Source organism: Pteropus medius, unplaced genomic scaffold (genome assembly GCF_902729225.1).
Source record: "Pteropus medius unplaced genomic scaffold, Ma_sr-lr_union100, whole genome shotgun sequence".
NCBI classification, from domain to species: domain Eukaryota; kingdom Metazoa; phylum Chordata; class Mammalia; order Chiroptera; family Pteropodidae; genus Pteropus; species Pteropus medius.
Genome location: NW_024352785.1, coordinates 12,436,171 through 12,456,083, shown reverse-complemented (window position 1 = coordinate 12,456,083; position 19,913 = coordinate 12,436,171). Strand labels below are relative to the sequence as shown.

Sequence of the window (19,913 nt, the reverse complement as noted above, 5' to 3'; positions counted from 1 at the left end):
CCAGTGGATATTACAAACACTGTAATCTATAACATTGTTCAACAGTGACTTGTCCTTATTAACTGTTGGAAAAAATGGGAATCGAAATAAAGGGGAAAGTAACGTAAAGATTTGTAATATACAGTGACATTCTGCTCTCTAGGATTGTTTAGTAGCATAATGTTTTTTAATTTACTGAAATCACTCTGAAATTATTGTAGCCAATAATCCTGTTTCTTTTTTAATTTTAATTATTCAGTTAGAGTTGAGATTCAAGATTATTTTATATTAGCTTCAGGTGTACAACATAGTGGTTAGACATTTATATAATTTATGAAGTGATTCCCTCTGATTAGTCTAGTACCAACCTGGCACTATACATAGTTATTACAATATTATTAACTATATTCTCCATGCTGTACTTTACATCCCTGTGACTGTTTTGAAACTTGTAGCCAATAATCTTAAGGAATTTTTGTTTTCATGCCTCCATTAATTCTTTGGGGATTTTTAAGCTTAGAAATTCAGATAAAAGCTTGTTTTATTTAATTACGAGAAATTATCATATTTCAATATTATTTTAAATATTAGATTAATTCTGTGAATTCAGAAATTTTAAAAGAATAATTATGCCTAAGAACAAGGAGGTGGATTATTTGACTGCTAAAGATTACTTAAAATTCTGTGACCTCATGAATCTATGTGTTTTTACTTTATTTCTGGATATATTTTCATACTCCTGGCTCCCAGTGACTTCAGATATAGACTATATTGGAATTTCGTTAAAGACAATGGAAGATTAAATAAGTATTTTTATTAATGGAGAAAACCAGTAATCAAGATATGTAGCTAAATATATCACTTAACAGTTTAAATTTTGTATCATTATTTAGAGTTGCTCAAATTTGAAATTTGTTAAGTGGTAAATTTTTAGGCTACTAAATTATATACTTGCATTTTTTAACAAAGTTTATGTATGTTGGAGAAGCAACCTATAACTTTATTTTTCATTTAAATGTGTAAGAAAGTGCTAAATTTTAAAGCAAATGTACTCTATAAGTTTTTTTTTATATATATAATTTTGGATATGTGCTTACCTATAGAAAGTATGTTATAAATGAAATTTCTCAGGCTAACTCAGAAAAAAGTTTAAACAATTTAAACAATGAGTTTAGGAAGTAGTGCTGTTATTACTATTTTATCTATAACTAATGCCCCCTTTAACTTTATTTTTGTCAGATTTTCTGAGTTTTAACATTAATTGTAGAATCTCCATTTTCTGTAAAAACTTTGCGGACTTCATAGTGTGGCAAGGCTGGAGTAAGACGTAGATACTGATATTTGTGAATAACTTTCATACTTATGTAAGAGAACACCCTTTCTTTATACCATTATTTTTTAAACTATGTTCAGCAGAACGCAAAAGTTCTTCAGGGGTGCCTCAGCCTTGCTTTTCAGAAGAAAAGCTGTTTTTGTTTATTTGTTTGTTTCATATGTTGGTATTTGTCTAAGAGTTCATCCATTTAATTATTAGCTTGGTGATGAAGAGCTCAGGCTCTCAAATAAGACTTTATACATTCATATATCTGCTCTATCATGACTGAGTTTGGAACCTTGAGTAAGTTACTCCACCTCTCTGTTCTTTGGTTCCCTCATCTGTAAAATGGAGATAATAATAGTATCTACTTTATAAGGTCTTTGTGAGAATTAAATGAGACAATACATGTACATTATCTAGTATTGCAATTAGTGTATGAAACGTTGCATGTAAGTGGCTATGTCTGTAGTAGAACTGACGACTGTCTGATGCCAAAGCTGGACTCCTATCACTATTAGATCATGTTGTTGAACTAAACTGAGAGAATGAAAGGAGTGAAGTGAAATGAGAGATTGGGTCTAGAAGAACAGATTTAGTGCCTTTCTTTCAAAGGGCAGCTCATAAGCTCAGATAATGAGTTTTACTTATTAAAGATCATAAAAGAAAGGCTGTTACAGAAAGAAGGGTTTTTATATGTATCTTCCAATGATAAGACTTCAGGATACTGCTTTAAAAAGTTTATTTCACTTCTGAACTAGGTTGTTTCAGAAAGCCTGGAAAATAGATTTTCCTGGAAACCTTTAAAGAAGCTGATCAAGTGATTAGAAAGTCTGTGACCTTTATTACGTGAGAAGCACAATCAATAGTTTTATGTTGTAATGAAACTTGGCTTAAAATAGCCTGAGTACAGATAACAAGTAATCACCATCAAATTACAAAAGTACAGTGTTTGTGTTGGGAGGGTATGAGTTAAAATTTTAATTTCAAGGTCTTTTTTAGCTTTATTTTGCTTGACAAAAAGAATTAACTAATTTATTTTACAGTAAATTATTTTAAAACATGTTATGCAAACATAAGCCATGGCATATTATTTCCTGAATATTTATTTGTTAGCTCTAAAAGCTGTTACCACTGAACATGCTATCACCCTAACTTTTAATGACACAAATTGCTTGTGGTTACAAAAATAGCTAAAGGCATATCTAGGAAGGAGACATTTGAAAAAGTCCTTTTTGAAGCCATCTGAACAGTGATCATAGTCATCAAACTGTTATCTGGTATTCTTATATATTAAATATGTATTTAAGATTTAATGGAAGAGAAGAAAGGGGAAGGCATTATAAACACAAAATAATTTCCAGGAATTCAAATTTTAGTCAATTCAGAGAATCAATGGAAAAGATCTGAAGCTGTCTAGAAAGAAGACATGGAAAGTTGGCTGTTTCTAAAATGGAAGTTATATTATAAGCTTACAATCTATAACAGTAGAATTCTAAATTAACCAGTGATTTTCTTCTTTCTAAAGAAGTTACATTAAGAACATTTGAAAAACTTATACCCATAGAGAACTAGTTTCCCAAAAGCTTGAAATTATTGTGCATTCTTTGAGTTAGCATGGCTTCCAAAATTTAGAAATTAATATTATATATAATATAATAATTATATAATGTATTATATATAATGAATTAATAAATAACAATATACATGCTATATATAATCTTAGGATTGATTGCTAAAAGATGGGTTCTAACACCCATAGGTCCAGCTGTTTGACTTTTATAGGTGAGGAAGAACTGAGAAATGAAATGACTTGACTGAGATTGATTGATTATTGTCAGGTTTGATATAATAATCTTGGTCTTTCAGTAGATCCTCTTTCTATGTACCATGCTACCATGCTTTCATCATATGTTAATTTTTTCCTTTATTAGAATAATTAATTTTGCCTGGGATTGTTTTGAACTTTTATTCAGGAAGGCAAGGCAGTTTCTTAGAAATTATTTGTTTTGATGCCTGTGACTTCTCAAAAAGATGGATCAACAGTGTTTCTTTTTGCACTTGCTCATTTACTCATTGAATCAAGTGTGTGTTGAAGGTGAAATAGCACATATACATAAAAAGAACTGTGACGTCACATTAACATGCTCTAATAACGTATATATTAATATGACAGATTTTGTATACTGTTGGATTCTTGGAGAGACTATTTGTGTAGGCTATTCTGAAGTCTTGTAACATGATAAATTACAAGTTCTGAGTTTTCACAATAAGAAATAAAACTCTGTCCTGGAATAAGAAACTTATTTTAAGAATCAATTTTATTCCAATAAACAAAATTCACTGTGAATTTGCATGTTTTCCAAAGATTTTGTTGTAATCAGATATCTATTATAAATTCCTCCAGTGATGACTTGGAATTGAGTATTGAAGCAGTAGTTGGCTGTACTCTTTTCTCCTAGTTCACCTGACGAAATATCAAAACTATTGCTAATTACAGTTGATCAACATTATGAATTATTCTTACAGTTATTTAATCATAGGCTTTCTTTTATCATTATACATGTCTCTCAGCCATTTTTTTTCATCTCTTTCCCTCCCTGCATTTAGTTTCCATCTTTTCCATTGATAGAAATGCAGAGTAATTTTAATATGATCACATCTAAAACATTATTAGTCAAATATGCTTTAAAGGATGTATTCCAAAATCAGATGCATTCTGTAGTGAATCTTTAATGTGCCCACTTTGTTACCTTCCTTCCTTTTCTCTCTCCCTCATTCCTGGTCTCCTATTCTCTCTTCCTTTTCTCCCTCCTCCTCTCCTCTCTTCCTTTTCTGAGGAAAGAAAGGATAAAAGTTGTAGAGAATTTTCTGAACAAAAAGCAGAGTAGAAGAACCATATTTCTCATCATGGAGGTACTGCATGAGAAACATTGGAGGAAAGGGATTGAGTGAGGAACAAGATTCCACGGATGAGAAAGCTTTGATGGTATAAAGGAATGAGAGAGTTATAGGACTTTAAAGATGCTAGAAATTAAGAGAAGGACACCTGATTTTAATAAGTTGCTGTTTGTTAAGACTTAGACACTATTACCTTCAATCCCTATGCTCACGTATTATGTGAGTAAAAACCTGAAATACTCATTTACCCACACATGTTTAAATGTGATTCTGATCAGAGTGTGGGCTAGGGATAAGACTATGAGTGTAAGATTACTTGAATCTCGTTTAATTAAAATAGGAATCAAAAGGCCAATTAGTTGACATTTGATATTTTATTGCCTTTTTCATGTCTGACTATCATTAGGTTTCAACTAAAATATTATCTTCATGATAAAAGTATATATAATATGCTTTTTATCTAAAAAGAGAGGACACATATATACATATGCGCCTGTATTTGTATGTGTGTCTGTGTGTTTATACATACTCACACTGAGACTGACATACAGCTATCAGTTTATATTAAGAAATAATGGAAGAATAAACCGTAAAATAAAAAATCCTAATTGTCAGTTCTCCAAAGCGATTAAACTATTTCACTTCCTCTGCAATGTATGAGAGTTTCATTTGCTCCATGTCTTCCTTATTTGGATGGTGTTAGTCTTTTTTATTTTAACTGTTCTGGTGAGTATGGAATGTTGTGATTTTAATTTGTATTAAACCGTGTTGAGCACTTTTACACCTATCTTTTTGCCATTCTTTTCTTTGTGAAGTTAGAGTCTATTTACTTTTTCACTCACCGAGAGGGGCTTGTTATTTTTGATTTGTAAGAATTTATATATATTTTGGATATATTTTCTTTGTCAGATATATGTGCAAATATCCTCTTCTAGTTAACAATACTATCAAAAGGATATGTATAGAAGATATTGATACATTTACTATTACTAAACTGGTAATTTCGGAAGGAAATTAAAGTAATATTTAAAAGAGACTTTACAGTTTTAAATTTAAAGCAAAAATTACATTCTATTATTCCATTTTTGGTTTCAGGTACAGTTAAAAACTAGCATTTCTAGTCAGTATGTAATTCGAACGCAGCCAACTAATAGGTGCCTTTCTACACTGGAGTGTGCAGCTGTTGCTCTTTCCATCTTGGAGAAAAATAGTGACATACAAGAGGTATGTATGTTTTTAGAACATTATGTAGTTTTAGAAAGTAGGAGTCTGGTTAGATTTTATCTAGAAAATTTAGAAATGTATATATAGCTGGTTAAATTTGTAGTTCAAGTGACAAGGAGAATGGTATCTATGATAGAAATTTGTATACTTTTATAACCAACCTTTCCCTCTCTGGTGCTTTTTTCTCTGTTTAGCATTCCAGATTGCATTATTTAAATATTCTAACCTGTCAAACAGCATTTGTAATATGCTAAATTGCTTTTAAGTATCACAACATTAAATAGTTTTTTAGGGGGCTAGATTTTTCTTTTAGTATTTTGTATTTTTAGTATTTTGTGTTCTTTTTACTTAAATTTGCCTTTTTAATTAAAAGAATATTTTACAGCAACCTTATTTTTGCACGGACTCTTTTATTTGAGGAAGTATACCAACTTCCTGTTTATCTTATTAACCATATTTAGAGTTAAAAAAAGATATAATTTTTTGAGAAAACACCTGCAGAATATGAAAAGGTTATAACCTACAATCATCATTTTATTTAATTTCAATGAAAGCCTGATGATTTCATATATAATTAATAATCGTCAGTAAACAATAATGGTTCATTGTGCTCATTAACATCTCAGTCTTTTGGAACATGTAAGAAACTTTACATTTATGGCAAAAGAAAAAATAGCAAAATAAATCTTAAGTTATTAGGGTGTTTTAATCACTGAAAAATTTTCATAAATACAACTCAAGAAGTCAGAGGATAACGAACGTAACTAAATGAAGTTTATAACTCCTTCCTCTCTTCCTCCCCTCCCTACTTTCCCTCTCCCTCTCTTTCTCTAGTTACAGACTATGGTTACTATTTTAAGAGTGTGCCTTAGCCATGAAGGAAATTTCTCTAATGGATAAAAGCTCAGGCCAGAGTAACTGGACTGGTTACCAAGGGAAAAAAAAAAAAGCCTCCAGAGCAAGGAGAGTTAAAGAATAACAGAAGCAAGCACTGAATTGGCTTTTCCTCCCCCCTGCCCTAAGCCATGGAAAATGTCAGAGTTGGAGACATTTCTTCTTTTGATGAAAGAAGTAGTATTTCATGAATAGGCTTCTGTGTGTGTATTTGTGCCCGTGTGAGTAGACTTTGTTTTGGATCCAGGCAATTTCTTTTTCTCTGTTCTCTTTTGAGGAAAAAAAATCATGAGGGATCCCAGATCCTTACCCCAAATGCCCAGGGAGTGTTCTCAGACTTTTCTCCCTTCCCTCTAACCTTATTGCCTATTTCCATGCACCTGGCCATCAATATAACACTTAATATATTTCCGTACTTGTCTTTCTATTTTATTTATTCACCATAATTTCTGTATTTTCTTGAGCAAAACAACAGTAACAAAACTACACTATTTTTAAGTGTCTTAAATATGAAATCCAGTAGTATTGTTTAAACTTGCTTTCTGTACAGTCTCTGTATTTTCCTTTTCGTTGATGTACAGCTATAGGATCAGCCAACATCAGACCTAGGACTCATTAAAAGTTCTAACCTTTAGGGAAAAATGTAATATTCATGGACTATACATTTAAAACTTTCTTTCCTCCCTTTTTTTTGGGAGGGGGGGGTGATTCTGAAAAGGATCTTCTTTGGCTTGTAACCTTTATTATCAAAATTTAAAATTCAATTTTAATTTTAATTGAATTTTTACCACAATCCTAAATGGAAGCTTTAATGGTGGTGGTGGTGGTGGTAGTTTAATAATAGTTGTAATATAATAGGGCTAAGGTTTGGGATAGGGTTTATACTACTACTACTAATACTGCTACTAATGCTCCCCCTTTCCCAGTTTTATAAGATATATTATTCTGGAAATAAATAATTAATATACCATCATAGCAGGAAACCTGTCTTATGTTCTGAGTATAATATCTTACAACAGGCAAGGTTTAAGATATAGAATGGTAACAGGACCCTTTATCTCTTCAGCTTATATTGTCTGTGGATCAAATTCAACATAAAGTCCCAAAGTAATAGTAAGGCTCAGTCTGTATGTAATCCTAGATGTTTCCTAGGTATAATGTTTAAGAATCCAGTCAGTACACTGTATTGATTCTGTGAAGTAATATGTAGTCATTTCCATATTTCCTCTCGTTTAAAGAAATGAAGATATTAAAAGAAATTATGAGAACATACCTAAGGGGCTTTCTACAATAATGTCAAGTAGAGCTTTTCGAAGATGTTTATCTTGTTGGTGAATATCAGTTAGGAATGACATTTGGTTGCATGTAACAAAGCACTTACTGCAGTGGTTGAATCATGAAGGAGTTTCTTTTTCTCCTGTAAATAAGAAATACTGAGGTGAGCAGTCTAGGCCTGGGATGCAGCCTAAAAAGGACATTGGAGACCCAGATTTTTCTTGTCTTTCTCTTCATCATCATGTGTATTTGGTTTTAATCTTCATGTTTATTGCCCTATAGTCACATTAGGGTTATTCTACCTTTAACAATTATGTTTCAGGCAAGAAGAAAGAGCAATAGCCTATGGTTGCTAAGTCTGTTCCATTTTGAAGAGCATCCCTGGAAGCCCCACCCAAAGACTTCCACTTCTATCTCATTGGATAGACTTATGTCATTCATTAGTCAGTGTAATATTACTAGCTGGACACATTTCCACCTTGAATAAAATTTTGGATTTTTTTTTAATAAGGAGGAAAAGAATGGATACAAAGAAGTAGCTATCAGTGGCTGCTACAGTTTGTAAAAGTTCATTGTAAATTAAAGCTATTAAGCCCTTCCTATCATTTTGTTGCATATGTGGGGGAATAACTTTTTACATAGTGTAAAATTTTTGTTGTTAAATCTATTAGGTTTCATTTGTTTGTTTCTTTTTGTTTCTTTTTTTTTCCTTTAATAATCTCAATCAAATTATTGCTATTGTTTTTTAAAAGGTTTAAATCAGGGGTCTTAGGCCCAAGGAAAGAATTGACTAAAAATGTGTTTAAAACACTAGTATAGTGTTTTTATTTCAAAAATCATTAAAATTTTAATAACATTAGGAAAGATATATGCTCTAGTTGTTTTATAACCTCTAGCATTCTCTGTTATCTTATGTGTCCACCCAGTTCACATGTTTATGTTAAATGGCTGAGCTTATAAATAGTTGAATTTACACAGGTACATATTCAGTTAGAATTATTTCATATGTACCAAAACCTGGGTATCTGACTTGTATGAGGTCCATAGGCTAATGTGGATTAGTAACCCACTTACCCATTACTGCTATTTATCTAATCGTTATCAGATAGCAGGAAGCTTACATCAGTCTGTGATTGAAACTGAATTAACTAATCTTTATCTAATGGTCTCTTATAGTCCGCTCATTACAGATTAAATTATTACAAGGGCAACAACTTTTTGTGGTGTTTGAATATATAAAACTAAATTCAGACTTTATCACTCATATGGAAAATTGATTTGTGTCTTTTTACTGGAGTTACTTAGTGGTATGTAAGGTATGAATTTAAATAAATTATTTATTTAGAAATTTTCACATGTATTAAGGTACACATTGCTTTTCATAGTTAAAAGCCAATAATAATATGATAATAATTCTTGTTTCTGAAGAAAAATTCTAGATAGAATATCATGACTTGTCACAGACTCCTTTTTTAGTTTTTTTTTTTTTTATTTCAACAGACATTGATTCGCCCTCTTCAAGCTTTATGCTCTTTCCAGCTTCAACATGGTGCTCAAATTCGCCACAGCAAGGAACACCTTCTGAAAAATGGATTATATCCTAAGCCGATGCCAAAGAACAAACGCAAACTTAGGAAAATGGAACTCTTAATGAACAGCGTTAAAATTTAGTGCACATGTTCTTATGGTGCTATTTATGGTGTCTTCAGCTGACAATACCAGGTTAAGTTTTAATACAATTTAAATTTGTGGGTTTTTTGACTGCTAAAAAAATGAGAGTTGCATACTAAAGTTGCCCCGAGGAAGGATATAAATCAAATAGCCATAAAAACAAACAAAAAACATTACACTGAATCAGTAAAAAGCAAGATTTTATAATGTATTTATTTTTAAAATGTGCCTCTAATATATTTTTTCCAATTCATAATTTGAAATGTGGTTAGCTCTTGAGTCGGTTTAGAAGTTCTTTTTTATAAAATGGAAGGAAATTGTTGTGCCTGATTGATTCAGTATTGTTTCTTTTCATGTTTTATAGATAATTAGGTGTAGACCTATAATAGAGGATACCTACACCAATTTGCAATAGTGTACATGAACTTTATAGTTTGAAATAAATAACAAAATAATGATAATCAGGTGGTTTAAATTGAATTTATTTCATAAAATAGTGTAATAGAATAAGGAAACTAAGTATTCTTTAGAGACTAAACTTGAACTTAGCTAATGTGATTAAATGTATATTAATGCCCCTATTTTTTTAATTAGGTAGTAGAGTTTACTGATAATTAGGTTAATCATCTAATTTATTATATAAATGAAGTTACTTTTATCTATTGGATGGCATACCAGAAAATAGTAATGTGATACAGTTATGTGCAAGCTGGAATACATAGTCACCCTATCGATGAGCGACTGTGAATTTTAAAAGATAATGTGGAAGGATTTGTCCAATTTATGTATATGTTTTCCACAACACCGAGCAGTTAACTCAATTCTCCTTTGACACTGTGACTTGGTGTGTCACAAATCTAACTGAATTCTGATACTCCCTGGAGATAGGGTCAGATCTTACAGGTTCAGGGCCCAGTCCTATCAGACTCTACCCTATTCCCCTTCAGATGCTAGATTTAAGTTTAGGGTGTCACAGCTGGCTATAGATTGGAAGTTCCAATGACTTACCCTCCCCCACCTTGGGTTTGATTAATATGCTAGAGTGATTCACAGAACTCAGAGAAACATTTTACTTACTAGGTTACTGGTGTATTATAAAAGGATATAACTCGGTAACAGCCAGATAGAAGAGATGCATAGTGCAAGATATGTGGGAAGGAGCTTGGAGCTTCCATGCTGTTTGAGTGCACCACTCTTCGTGAATCTCCCTGTGTTCACCAGCCTGCAATCTCTCTTCGAGCCATGTCCTTTCGGATTTTTATGGAGGCTTTATTACATAGGTATGATTGGTTAAATCAGTGCCATTTGCTATTGATTTCAGCCTCAAGCCCTTCTTCTCCCCTTGGTCTTTGCCTTTCTAGCTCATTTCACTTAGCATAATGCCCAGTTCATCCCTGTTGTTGCAAATAGCAGGAATTCCTTCTTTTTATGACTGAATAATATTCCATTATATGTATCTATATCTCTCTCTACATAGATCAGTCTGTCATCTCTCTCTCTCTCTCTCTCTCACACACACATTTTCTTTATTCATCCATTAAAGGACATTTAGATTGTTTTCTTGGTTATTGTAAATAATGCTGCAATAGCATGGGGGTGTGTGTGTATAGAAAGTTATAATCCTCCAATCACATGGTTGGTTCTTCTGGTAACAGCCGCCATCATGAAGTGCTTTCCAAAAGTCACTTTTATAACATAAACTCAGGTGTGGTTGAAAGGGGTTTGTATGAATATTAAGATACCTTTATTATTCTTATCACTTAGGAAATTTCAAAGGTTTATGTATATTTCTTGTTAAAAGACACAAAATCACAATTGTAAGGATTGGAAGAGTAGGAAATGAGATGTATTAAGGAAGCCTAGTATGAGTCTATATGATGATAGATAATCTGGGAGGTCTGCATTTCTGTTTGCACTGAGATGTATAGACATGAAGTTATGATGGGATCCATCCTTAGGTCAGAACATGCAGTAAATCTTTAAATCCTGAGGGTGATTTTTTCTAACTTTATAGAGGAATAATTAACAAATATAATCATGTATTTAAAGTATACAGTGTGATGATTTGATAGACATACACGTTGTAGAATGATTACCAGGATCAAGATAATTAACATATCCATCATCTCAAATAGTTGATATAGGTAACTCTGTGTATGTGTGTGTGTGTGTGTGTGATGAGAATGCTTAAGATCTAATGTAATGATTTGATATTTGTATATTTTGCTAAATGATCACCACAATAAATCTAGTTAACATCCATCACCATACATAATTATAAATTATTTTTTCTTGTGATTAAAACTTTTAAGATTTACTCTTAATAACTTTCAAATATATGATACAGTATTAATTATAGTCATAATGTTATGCATTAGAACCTCAGAACTTATTCTTTTTATAATTGGAAGTTTGTGCCCTTTGATCTACATCACTCTGTTTCTCCGAACCCCCAGTCCCTGGTAACCACCGTTCTATTCTGTTTCTTTGAACTTGGCTTTTTATTTTTTTCAGATTTCACATATAAATGATACCATATAGTATTTGTCTTTGTTTTTCTGGTTTATTCTACTTAGCGTAATGCCCTTCAGAGGCATCCATGTTGTTGCAAATGGCAGGATTTCCTTTTTCTTTATTCAGATTTTCTTTATTCAGTTCATTGAAGGAATTTTAGTTTTTTTTCCATATCTTAGCTATTGTGAATAGTACTGCAATTAACATGGGGGTGGAGATATCTCTTCTAGATGGTGATTTCCATTTCTTCAAATATATACACGAGAATGGAATTGCTGCATAATACGGTAGTTCAATTTTTAATTTTTTGACGAACTGCCATACTGCTTCTCCTAATGGTGGACCATTTTACAACTTTACCTATAGTGTATAAAGGTTTCCTCTTTTCAACATACTTGGCTATACTTATTATCTCTTGTCTTCTTGATGATAGCCATTCTTACAGGTGTGAAGTGGTAGCTCCTGGTTTTGATTTGCATTTCCCTGATGATTAGTGATGATTAGTGAAGCCTGACCCAACTGCATGCATTTTATAAGAAGCACCAGGCAGTTTAAATACAAAGACAAGGTTAAAAGTAAAAGAATGGAAAAAGATATGCCATACAGACCTTGACTTTCTTCATTTTCAAATTTATCTTATTTATCATTAAACAAATATATGTTTAACACCTAGTAGGTTGCCAGGCACTATTTTAAGTATGTAAAAAAAATCTAGCTATTTTGATTTTCCAATATTTTGGATTCTAGGTAGGAAAATCTGATAGTGTTAGGACATTTTCAAATAAATGCTTGTTCCTAAAAAATCTTGTTCCTAAAAGAAAAAGCCAATTATACAACTTGACTGTCCAATTAATTATGTTTTTGTAGTTATAAAAGTCTACTAGAAAAAAAGAGAATACTTTAAATCACAGTAGTAGGCATCATTAGTCTTTAGTAAATTCTTTAATCCTGTCTGGATCTTTATAAGGAAGGATACAGCAACAGTAATATTTTATATGTACTTGTTCGATTAAAATATTTGTTTCAATCCTTGTGATCTAGTAATTAATTCCTTAATTTATCACTTTAGAAATCATGTCACATGCACTTCCTTTTGAATGGAGACTGGAATGATTTTTCCTCTTGAGCCCAGGATGTGGCTCTCAACATGTGGTGAATCCCTGTCAAAAATGAATAAAAGCTTTATTAGATGTTTCTTATAAAGAAAATTAATTTTCTTTTCTTAACGTACTTCACTTTATTATCATCAGAATATAATTTAGAAAAAGGATTGTAATATATGTTGACAGGGCCTTCCTGTAGAGAGGTTGTTCCAGTTAACTTGCTGATTTCTACAGGAAAATGTCTTGCCTAGTACATAATTCAAGTAAGATAGTGGCAAGGGATTGGGCTGACCAGTGATTTCAGTGAAGAAATCTTGTTGGAACCCAAATACTCTATGTAAAATGTATGATATTCTTAATGCTCATAGTTAATATTTAATAAACCCAGTCCTGAAGGATAGTCTTTGAAATGCAAGTTCAGCTACCTGACTGGCATTTCTGTATGCTACAATTAGAGCTGTCAAAACAATCTCTTTTAAAATAGAACCAGAAGGAGCTTGAGTGCTTGTTGTCTGTAGTTATACCAGCATTACTTGATGTGAATACAGAATTTCCCTAAAAGGTGAGGGGAAAAAATAATTTCTGGTTATAAGTACAGCACTATATATGATATACACCAAAAAAAGCGACATGTTTTTCAAGGCTAATTATGAGATTTAAAAAAAAAATATTTAGATATTAATGAATAAGCAGGCTTAGCCAAAAATATAAATGAAGAAACATGTAGATAAACATCTCTGAAATTAATTTATGGAATAAAGAGGCCTTAAATACATTCTTCTTATATGGAAAATAAAATAGGGTGATGTGTGAAGAATCTTAAGATAATTGTTCATTAATGGACATCATACATTTGGCCAAACTGCTTTTAATTTTTTATTTTAGGACTGCATAGAGTAAGCGAAGTAAGGTAAGAAATGTCTTGTAGATCTCTAAATTCCTCTTTCTGCAAAACATTTTCTCAAATGATCAACATCTGAAATGTGAGTTGCCTAATTCACAAAATTTTCATGCATTGCTAGGATCCCACCAATCAACCATGTAAAATTGTAGTATTTTACAAGATATAGTTCTTGCATCAACTTCTTGCTCCTCCTTTAACTTATTTGCTTATAAAAATAATTCAGAAAATTCTTTCTCTCTCTCAGTTCTTAGAGTGAGTGACTTAGCCTGATTTTGTTATAAGCCAGATCCTGTTTGCCAGATTTAAAAATTCTGAGAGAAATTCTGTAACAGATTTTGTGGCAGCATCTCAAACATGTCAATTGTAGATCTTCCCATTCTTTTTAATTAGGGAAATAATGACAAAATCTATATCATAATACCAAGTATTCTGCTTTCAAACTAACTTACTCAGAAGTCAGAAAGAGCAGAGAAGCGTTTGTCCTTGCAGTATGTGGAATTTTAAAATGTGTGTGCTGCCTTTTGAAGGAAAGGCTAAATATTGTTTAAGGATTTTATTCTTAAAGCCTTTCTGTTCAATCACCAATTACTCCCCCTTGACTTTGTATTGTGACTATCTCCAGCTGAGTGCAGAAGATGGATCAGCTAATTGCTAGTCATTGCTTTAGAGTGCAGAAGAGTTCAACCCCACCTGAGGAAACTGTTAGAGAGTGATACTCTCAGAACTAGCAGAGAGGAGCCCTTCCTGGGACTTGATTACATTAACAGTTATAGCACCAAAGAAAACCCTGTTGGAGCCTCCAGCAGGCTGACTCATGCTGATCCTCCCTGTGCAGAATGGGTGCTCTGGATCCTAACATCCTGTGATCTGTATCAGGATTGCCTTTCTAGATGCAGAGTTTTCTTTATTGTATCTTTGGAGCTCTGATGGAAAAACATATGGTCTCTTAAAAAGGCCAAACACACATGACTAAGAAAGAAAAAGTAAGTGTTCACTGGTTTACAAAGACCCTCATAAATTGGAGGTAGCAAGAGAGAAGTGATAAAAGTAGTTAAAAGGAGGTAGAAGACAAGCCCTCTGAAATGCTGCACGTATAGCATCAGTCTTGAGAATGTTAAGCCTATCCCTGAGTCATAATTAGATCAGGAGTTATACATTCCACAATATTTTAGAAATCCTTCTGGAATTGCATCTCTAACCCAAATCAAAATTTTTTTTCATATTCTTCAAGGAAAATTATCTCTTGATTGTTGATTTGATTTATTAAAGTATTCAAAAATTTTAGCTCAGAATAAGAAGGAAGTAGAAATCAAACTAGTTTCATTGTGAAAATATGGCAAAGAAATTAGTTTGTTTCTTTTGAATTAAAAAGAAAACCCAAACTTTTTACCATTTTCTGTACATTAAGCCTAATTACCCATGTAGCATGAATTCTTCATGAAGAATTCCACTGATTTGAAAGAAAAAGTCAACGTTTACATTACTTATGAGTCATTCACTTAGACATTGTAAAGCTTTCAGAGTATTGAGGATTTATTTCTTCTGATTGGTTTAATTACCAATTAATATATTCTGTAACAATAAACTTTTTGGCCAAAAAAACCCCGTCTTCATTTTTTTTTTGCTCAAAGTCTATGACAAAATAATTGCTAAACTTTTTTCATGTTTTATTTTACAATTTTCTTTCATCTAAATTTGACTCCTCAATAATCTAATATGTCTTATTGAGCTAAATCTTATCTTTCTAACATTTTTATGTTGAAAATTTTCATGGATCTTGCAGGTAATTAGACAACTTACTGCTTCATGTGTAATTGTGGATATCTTTTCTTATTTTAAAACTTCTGAACAGGTCAGTGAGCTCTACCTTAACATAACTTCATCCGTATAAGCTTTGAACAGATCAAGATATCTTTTAAGAAAAGCTTATTTTTTGACCAGTATTATAACCAGTCACTTTTACACTGACATGAAACAGTAGGAATGTATAAATGCAAGACTTGATTAACTGATCTTGGCTGATCTTGAAGATGTAGATGGAAGTCATAATATTATAGCATTCTCTGCTTTAATCAGTCTTCTTTCGTATAACAAAAATAATTAGCTTCCCATTGTTGTGAATCCACTTCTCTTTCTTTCACTGGACCCTGTTCTGTCATTGGTTACTGAGAGTTCTGAGCAAGGGAAGTTGTTAGTAAATGCATTTGTGGCTAGATTTCTGTCCTGCATAAACCTCCAATTTACCTTCAACCTTTGGGAGTTGGGCTTGGCCAAGTTTAAATGTCAGAGTCTCCCCTTTCATCCTTATCATCTAAAGCCTAGACCTTGTTTTCTCCCTAAAATCTTGTCTAGGTCCATTTGAAGGCCTTGCAAGAGTAAATAACTAGACAGCACAGCCAGTAGAAAACCTAGAGTGGGCAGGTGCAGTAGGGGATGTGAGCTCCTCATTGCCCTTCACCTTCTGGAACAGAGCACAGAAATATAACAGAGTTGAATGCCATGCTCTGGGCGAGAGGCCCAGACCTTGGAATATAAGACTTTGAAGATTAATCATTGCGGGGAAGCATCAGCCCTTCCCCTGGCATAATCAGGAGCTGGCATGTAAGCCTTATAGCTGTGTAGAAAGGTAGAATTTTGGCCTCCAGCCTTGTTTTACCCTAGCATTCTATACAGATGTTTGCTAAATCACCTATCTATCGGAGACCAGCCACTTTGCCATAAGCCTCCCTGCATACTTGGCCTAGTTCGCTATTATCTCTCATACACTAAGTTGGCTATTGAAAGAAGAAAGTGAATGTTGCTTTTATCCACTTCTAATCATGACCCCACATTCCTCTTACCAAAGTATTCAGTCATTAGTCCTAAGAAAAGTGGTCGATGGGACATCATTCTGTGGTACTTCTTGCCTCAGTTTTGTCATAGACTCATTCACAAGAGTTGCTTCCTGATGGTAGAGTTGGAGGGGCTCTGATGAACAATTTCTTTTAGCTATGTAGATATGACAGACTGATGATCCATGAATTAACATGTTTTTTATAACCTGCCACTATTTAATTAAAGAAAATTGTTAGCATTTCATATTGGGACTCTTCCTTAACAATTCATATTTCTGGCTTCTTTTGAAAAATTGAAAGATTTGACCTCATTGAGTCTATATTCTTTTATAGCAACAGTCAGACGGCAGTCAGTGTCGCTGGCCTCCCTGTAGACAGGCATTCTTCACTTTCCACTTCTTCCATAGTCATTTGTGTTACCTGCCTAGCTCCTGTCTTCATTTGGCCTGTAATTTTTTAGAATTCCACTGATTGCTTACATGTAAATCTTTGTAGTCAAAGAGGATGCTAAGAAAAGTGTTTCATGCTCCCAGCAGTATCTTTGAATTGTTTATTGTAGGCATAACTGCTGATACATTGATCACATCATCCTGTCTAATCTAATGGTGCAAAAATGGAATGGATTAACGGTCATAAGAATATTGTTTCTAAGATTTTTTTCAGCTTTTACTGTGGATATGGAAGTTTGCCAGAAATATTAGTATACGTTTTTGGTGGAAAAGAACCATATTTCAATATTTTAATATGAACTGAGGTGGTGGCTCAAAATCTTTGTTCCTTGGGGCTGAGTCAGGGTTAATGAGGACATATCTTGCTGCTTCTGTCTATACTTGAAACATGTTACACAATTTTGATTCCAACTAGAGTCCTTGAAAAAAATTCATTATGTAGGAATGATGAGTAAATTGCTTTGACGGAATAGTGTCTGTCTTGAATCAAGGAATGTATAGTAACCAACTTAAGAATGAACAAATTCTTTAGAGATTTGTTAATTGTATCACAAGGAACAACAGAAAGAAGCAGCATATTAGTGGAGCCCAATGAAGCACTGGATTGAATTGATCCCAGGTTCAGAGGCTGCTTACTACTTTCCATTGTTCTTTATACCTTCCTAGAATGTTTATACTTGGGGGTGGGGAGTAGAGGATATTAAAAATGCATGCCAGAGACTAAAGCAAAAGTGGTTGTGTTTCTGTTGCTTTTCTATAAATCTGAGTTTTTACATGAGATCTTGATGTTTTATTTTTATTTTTACTCCTAAGTTGAGACAAAGTGTTAAAAGCATATGTTACAGAGTAAACATCTGAGGAAGTGTTCTAATTTTGAAAGATGAATGTAAAAGTGTTGAAGTGGAGAGCCTCAAGAGTATGGTGGATGTGGAGCCGTAAATAAGAGAGAGAATATTGTTGGTAGAGAAAGAAGGAGAAACAAAGGAGAGTAAAAAGTTGAGAGAGAGGGACCCTGGTATGTGTGTGTGTGTGTGTTTGTGTGTGTGTGTTGTGTAAGAATTCAGACTGGATTGAAAATAACTCAGGGTACCTGGGAGGTGCAACCGAGTATAGGGTTGAAATGCCAAAGACGTGTCTTCTCTTTTACACATCTGCTCTCTTGGCTGCTACTGACATTTGGAATTTCAAGGTAAAATAATTGATCAGATCAGTAAGAATCACTCAAAAGATGGGGCAAGTCACAGTTTAACTGACTTTTTGAAAACTGTTTAACTAAATGTGAAGTGGCGTCTAAGAGGCAAATGGGGCAGAGCTGCTAACAGATTGTAAACGGTTCATATCCAAGGCCATGCAATTATTTCACTGTTGACTGAAGTCTGTAAACATTATACAGAAGCATCCGTTTCCTTTTTATTTTCAACTTCTAACAAACCATTAAGTTGCACTACATTTTGGAATCATCAATTGCCTTTCATGATGAAATCAAAAATATATAATTTGAGCTCTTGATATGCAAATTTTATTTATGAAATAGTTTTAAATGATTATATTCCTGCAGAATACTCCAATTTATGACTTGAAGATATAAAAATATAGTGATAAGCTTATTTGGTTAGTTACAAAACAATCTAAAATAACGACAGCACATTAATGGTAATCAGTGTAATATGATGCGTCAGCCTGGTCTGTGTATTTTTATACTAAACCTTAAGGGGAGAAAACTTAATTAAGGTGTTTAGAAGCTAATTTTTAATTGAATTAGTTGTTAACCTAAATGTGGATTCATGAAAGGAAAAAAAATTCGAGGTAGAGAAAACCTTACAGGTGCCAGATCATCTTAATGGAAGCCTAAAACCTGAGAGAAGAATCATCTAATGTCCCAGTCAAAAAAAGCTTCTGGCACCTCATAAAATAATGTAGAAATTATCATGGTTGATGAACTCATATTCAATTATAGGGACTGATTTCTCTAAACAAGATTCTAGTGTAATGATATAAATCTTATAAACTCTTGTGTCCTATATAGTCTCACAATAAATACTATCAAACTAATGACATGAAGAATGAGTGATTCATTTAGATGCTTAGAATCTGGTTCAGTGTGATGGTAGCTAGTAATTCAGAGAAATTTAGAATTTAAGCATATTATTGGATGCCCCAAACTCTGACTTACTTAGATAACCTGATAATTCATATAGTTAAGACAATTCTAGAAAGCCTGATTCTTGAAAAATCCTAATCTTAGAAGGAAAGAAGACTTTGAGAAAGTCTGTGAACTTCACCTTTCCCACCTAGTATTTTCATTTGGGTGAAATCAGATTAATATAATTACAGGGAAAGCTCTGAAAGAATGGGGTAAGACTATAGGGAATGAGAGGAAGTTATAAATCATTCTCCCTGATAGAATACATATGGAATGGAGGAAGCTCCAATTTTGCTCAGTTTGTTTGTAACAGAGGTTTTTATGGCCCTGATTTATGTCTAGCTCTGGTTTCTGGATCTTCCTTCTCCCTGTGCACTCCTCTTGTGGTTACTGCTCATTCAATGGTTGTGAAGTGCCCTGCAGCAAGGGTTAGCAAACTACTGTTCGAGGGCCAAATCAGGCCTCCCACTTGTTTCCATAAGGCCCTGGAATTAAGAATGGTTTTCACATTTTTAACTGGTTGAGAAAAATCAAAAGAAGAGTAATATTTAGGAACATGTCAAAATTGTATAAAATCCAAATTTCAGTGTTCACAACTACATTTTTATTACCACATAGCCACATTATTTTATTTACATATTGTCATAACTTTCACACTACAACAGTGGAAATGAGTACTTGGCAATAGAGACTGTATGATTGGTGAA

At 32.9% G+C, this 19,913-nt stretch overlaps 1 protein-coding gene across 2 annotated transcripts in view; it reads left to right on the top strand.

Annotated features, from left to right (window-relative positions):
- Positions 1-9,720, top strand: part of DTWD2 (DTW motif tRNA-uridine aminocarboxypropyltransferase 2) — a 93,781-nt gene extending 84,061 nt beyond the window's left edge. Inside the window, exons 5-6 of one of the 2 annotated variants that reach the window (XM_039848510.1) lie at positions 5,291-5,419; positions 9,089-9,720. In XM_039848510.1, the coding sequence (XP_039704444.1) occupies positions 5,291-5,419; positions 9,089-9,259 (300 nt within the window). In that variant the 3' untranslated portion in view covers positions 9,260-9,720. The remainder of the gene's footprint in view (positions 1-5,290; positions 5,420-9,088) is intronic. The other variant, XM_039848511.1, reaches the window with a different exon arrangement.
- The last annotated feature ends 10,193 nt before the right edge of the window (positions 9,721-19,913 follow it).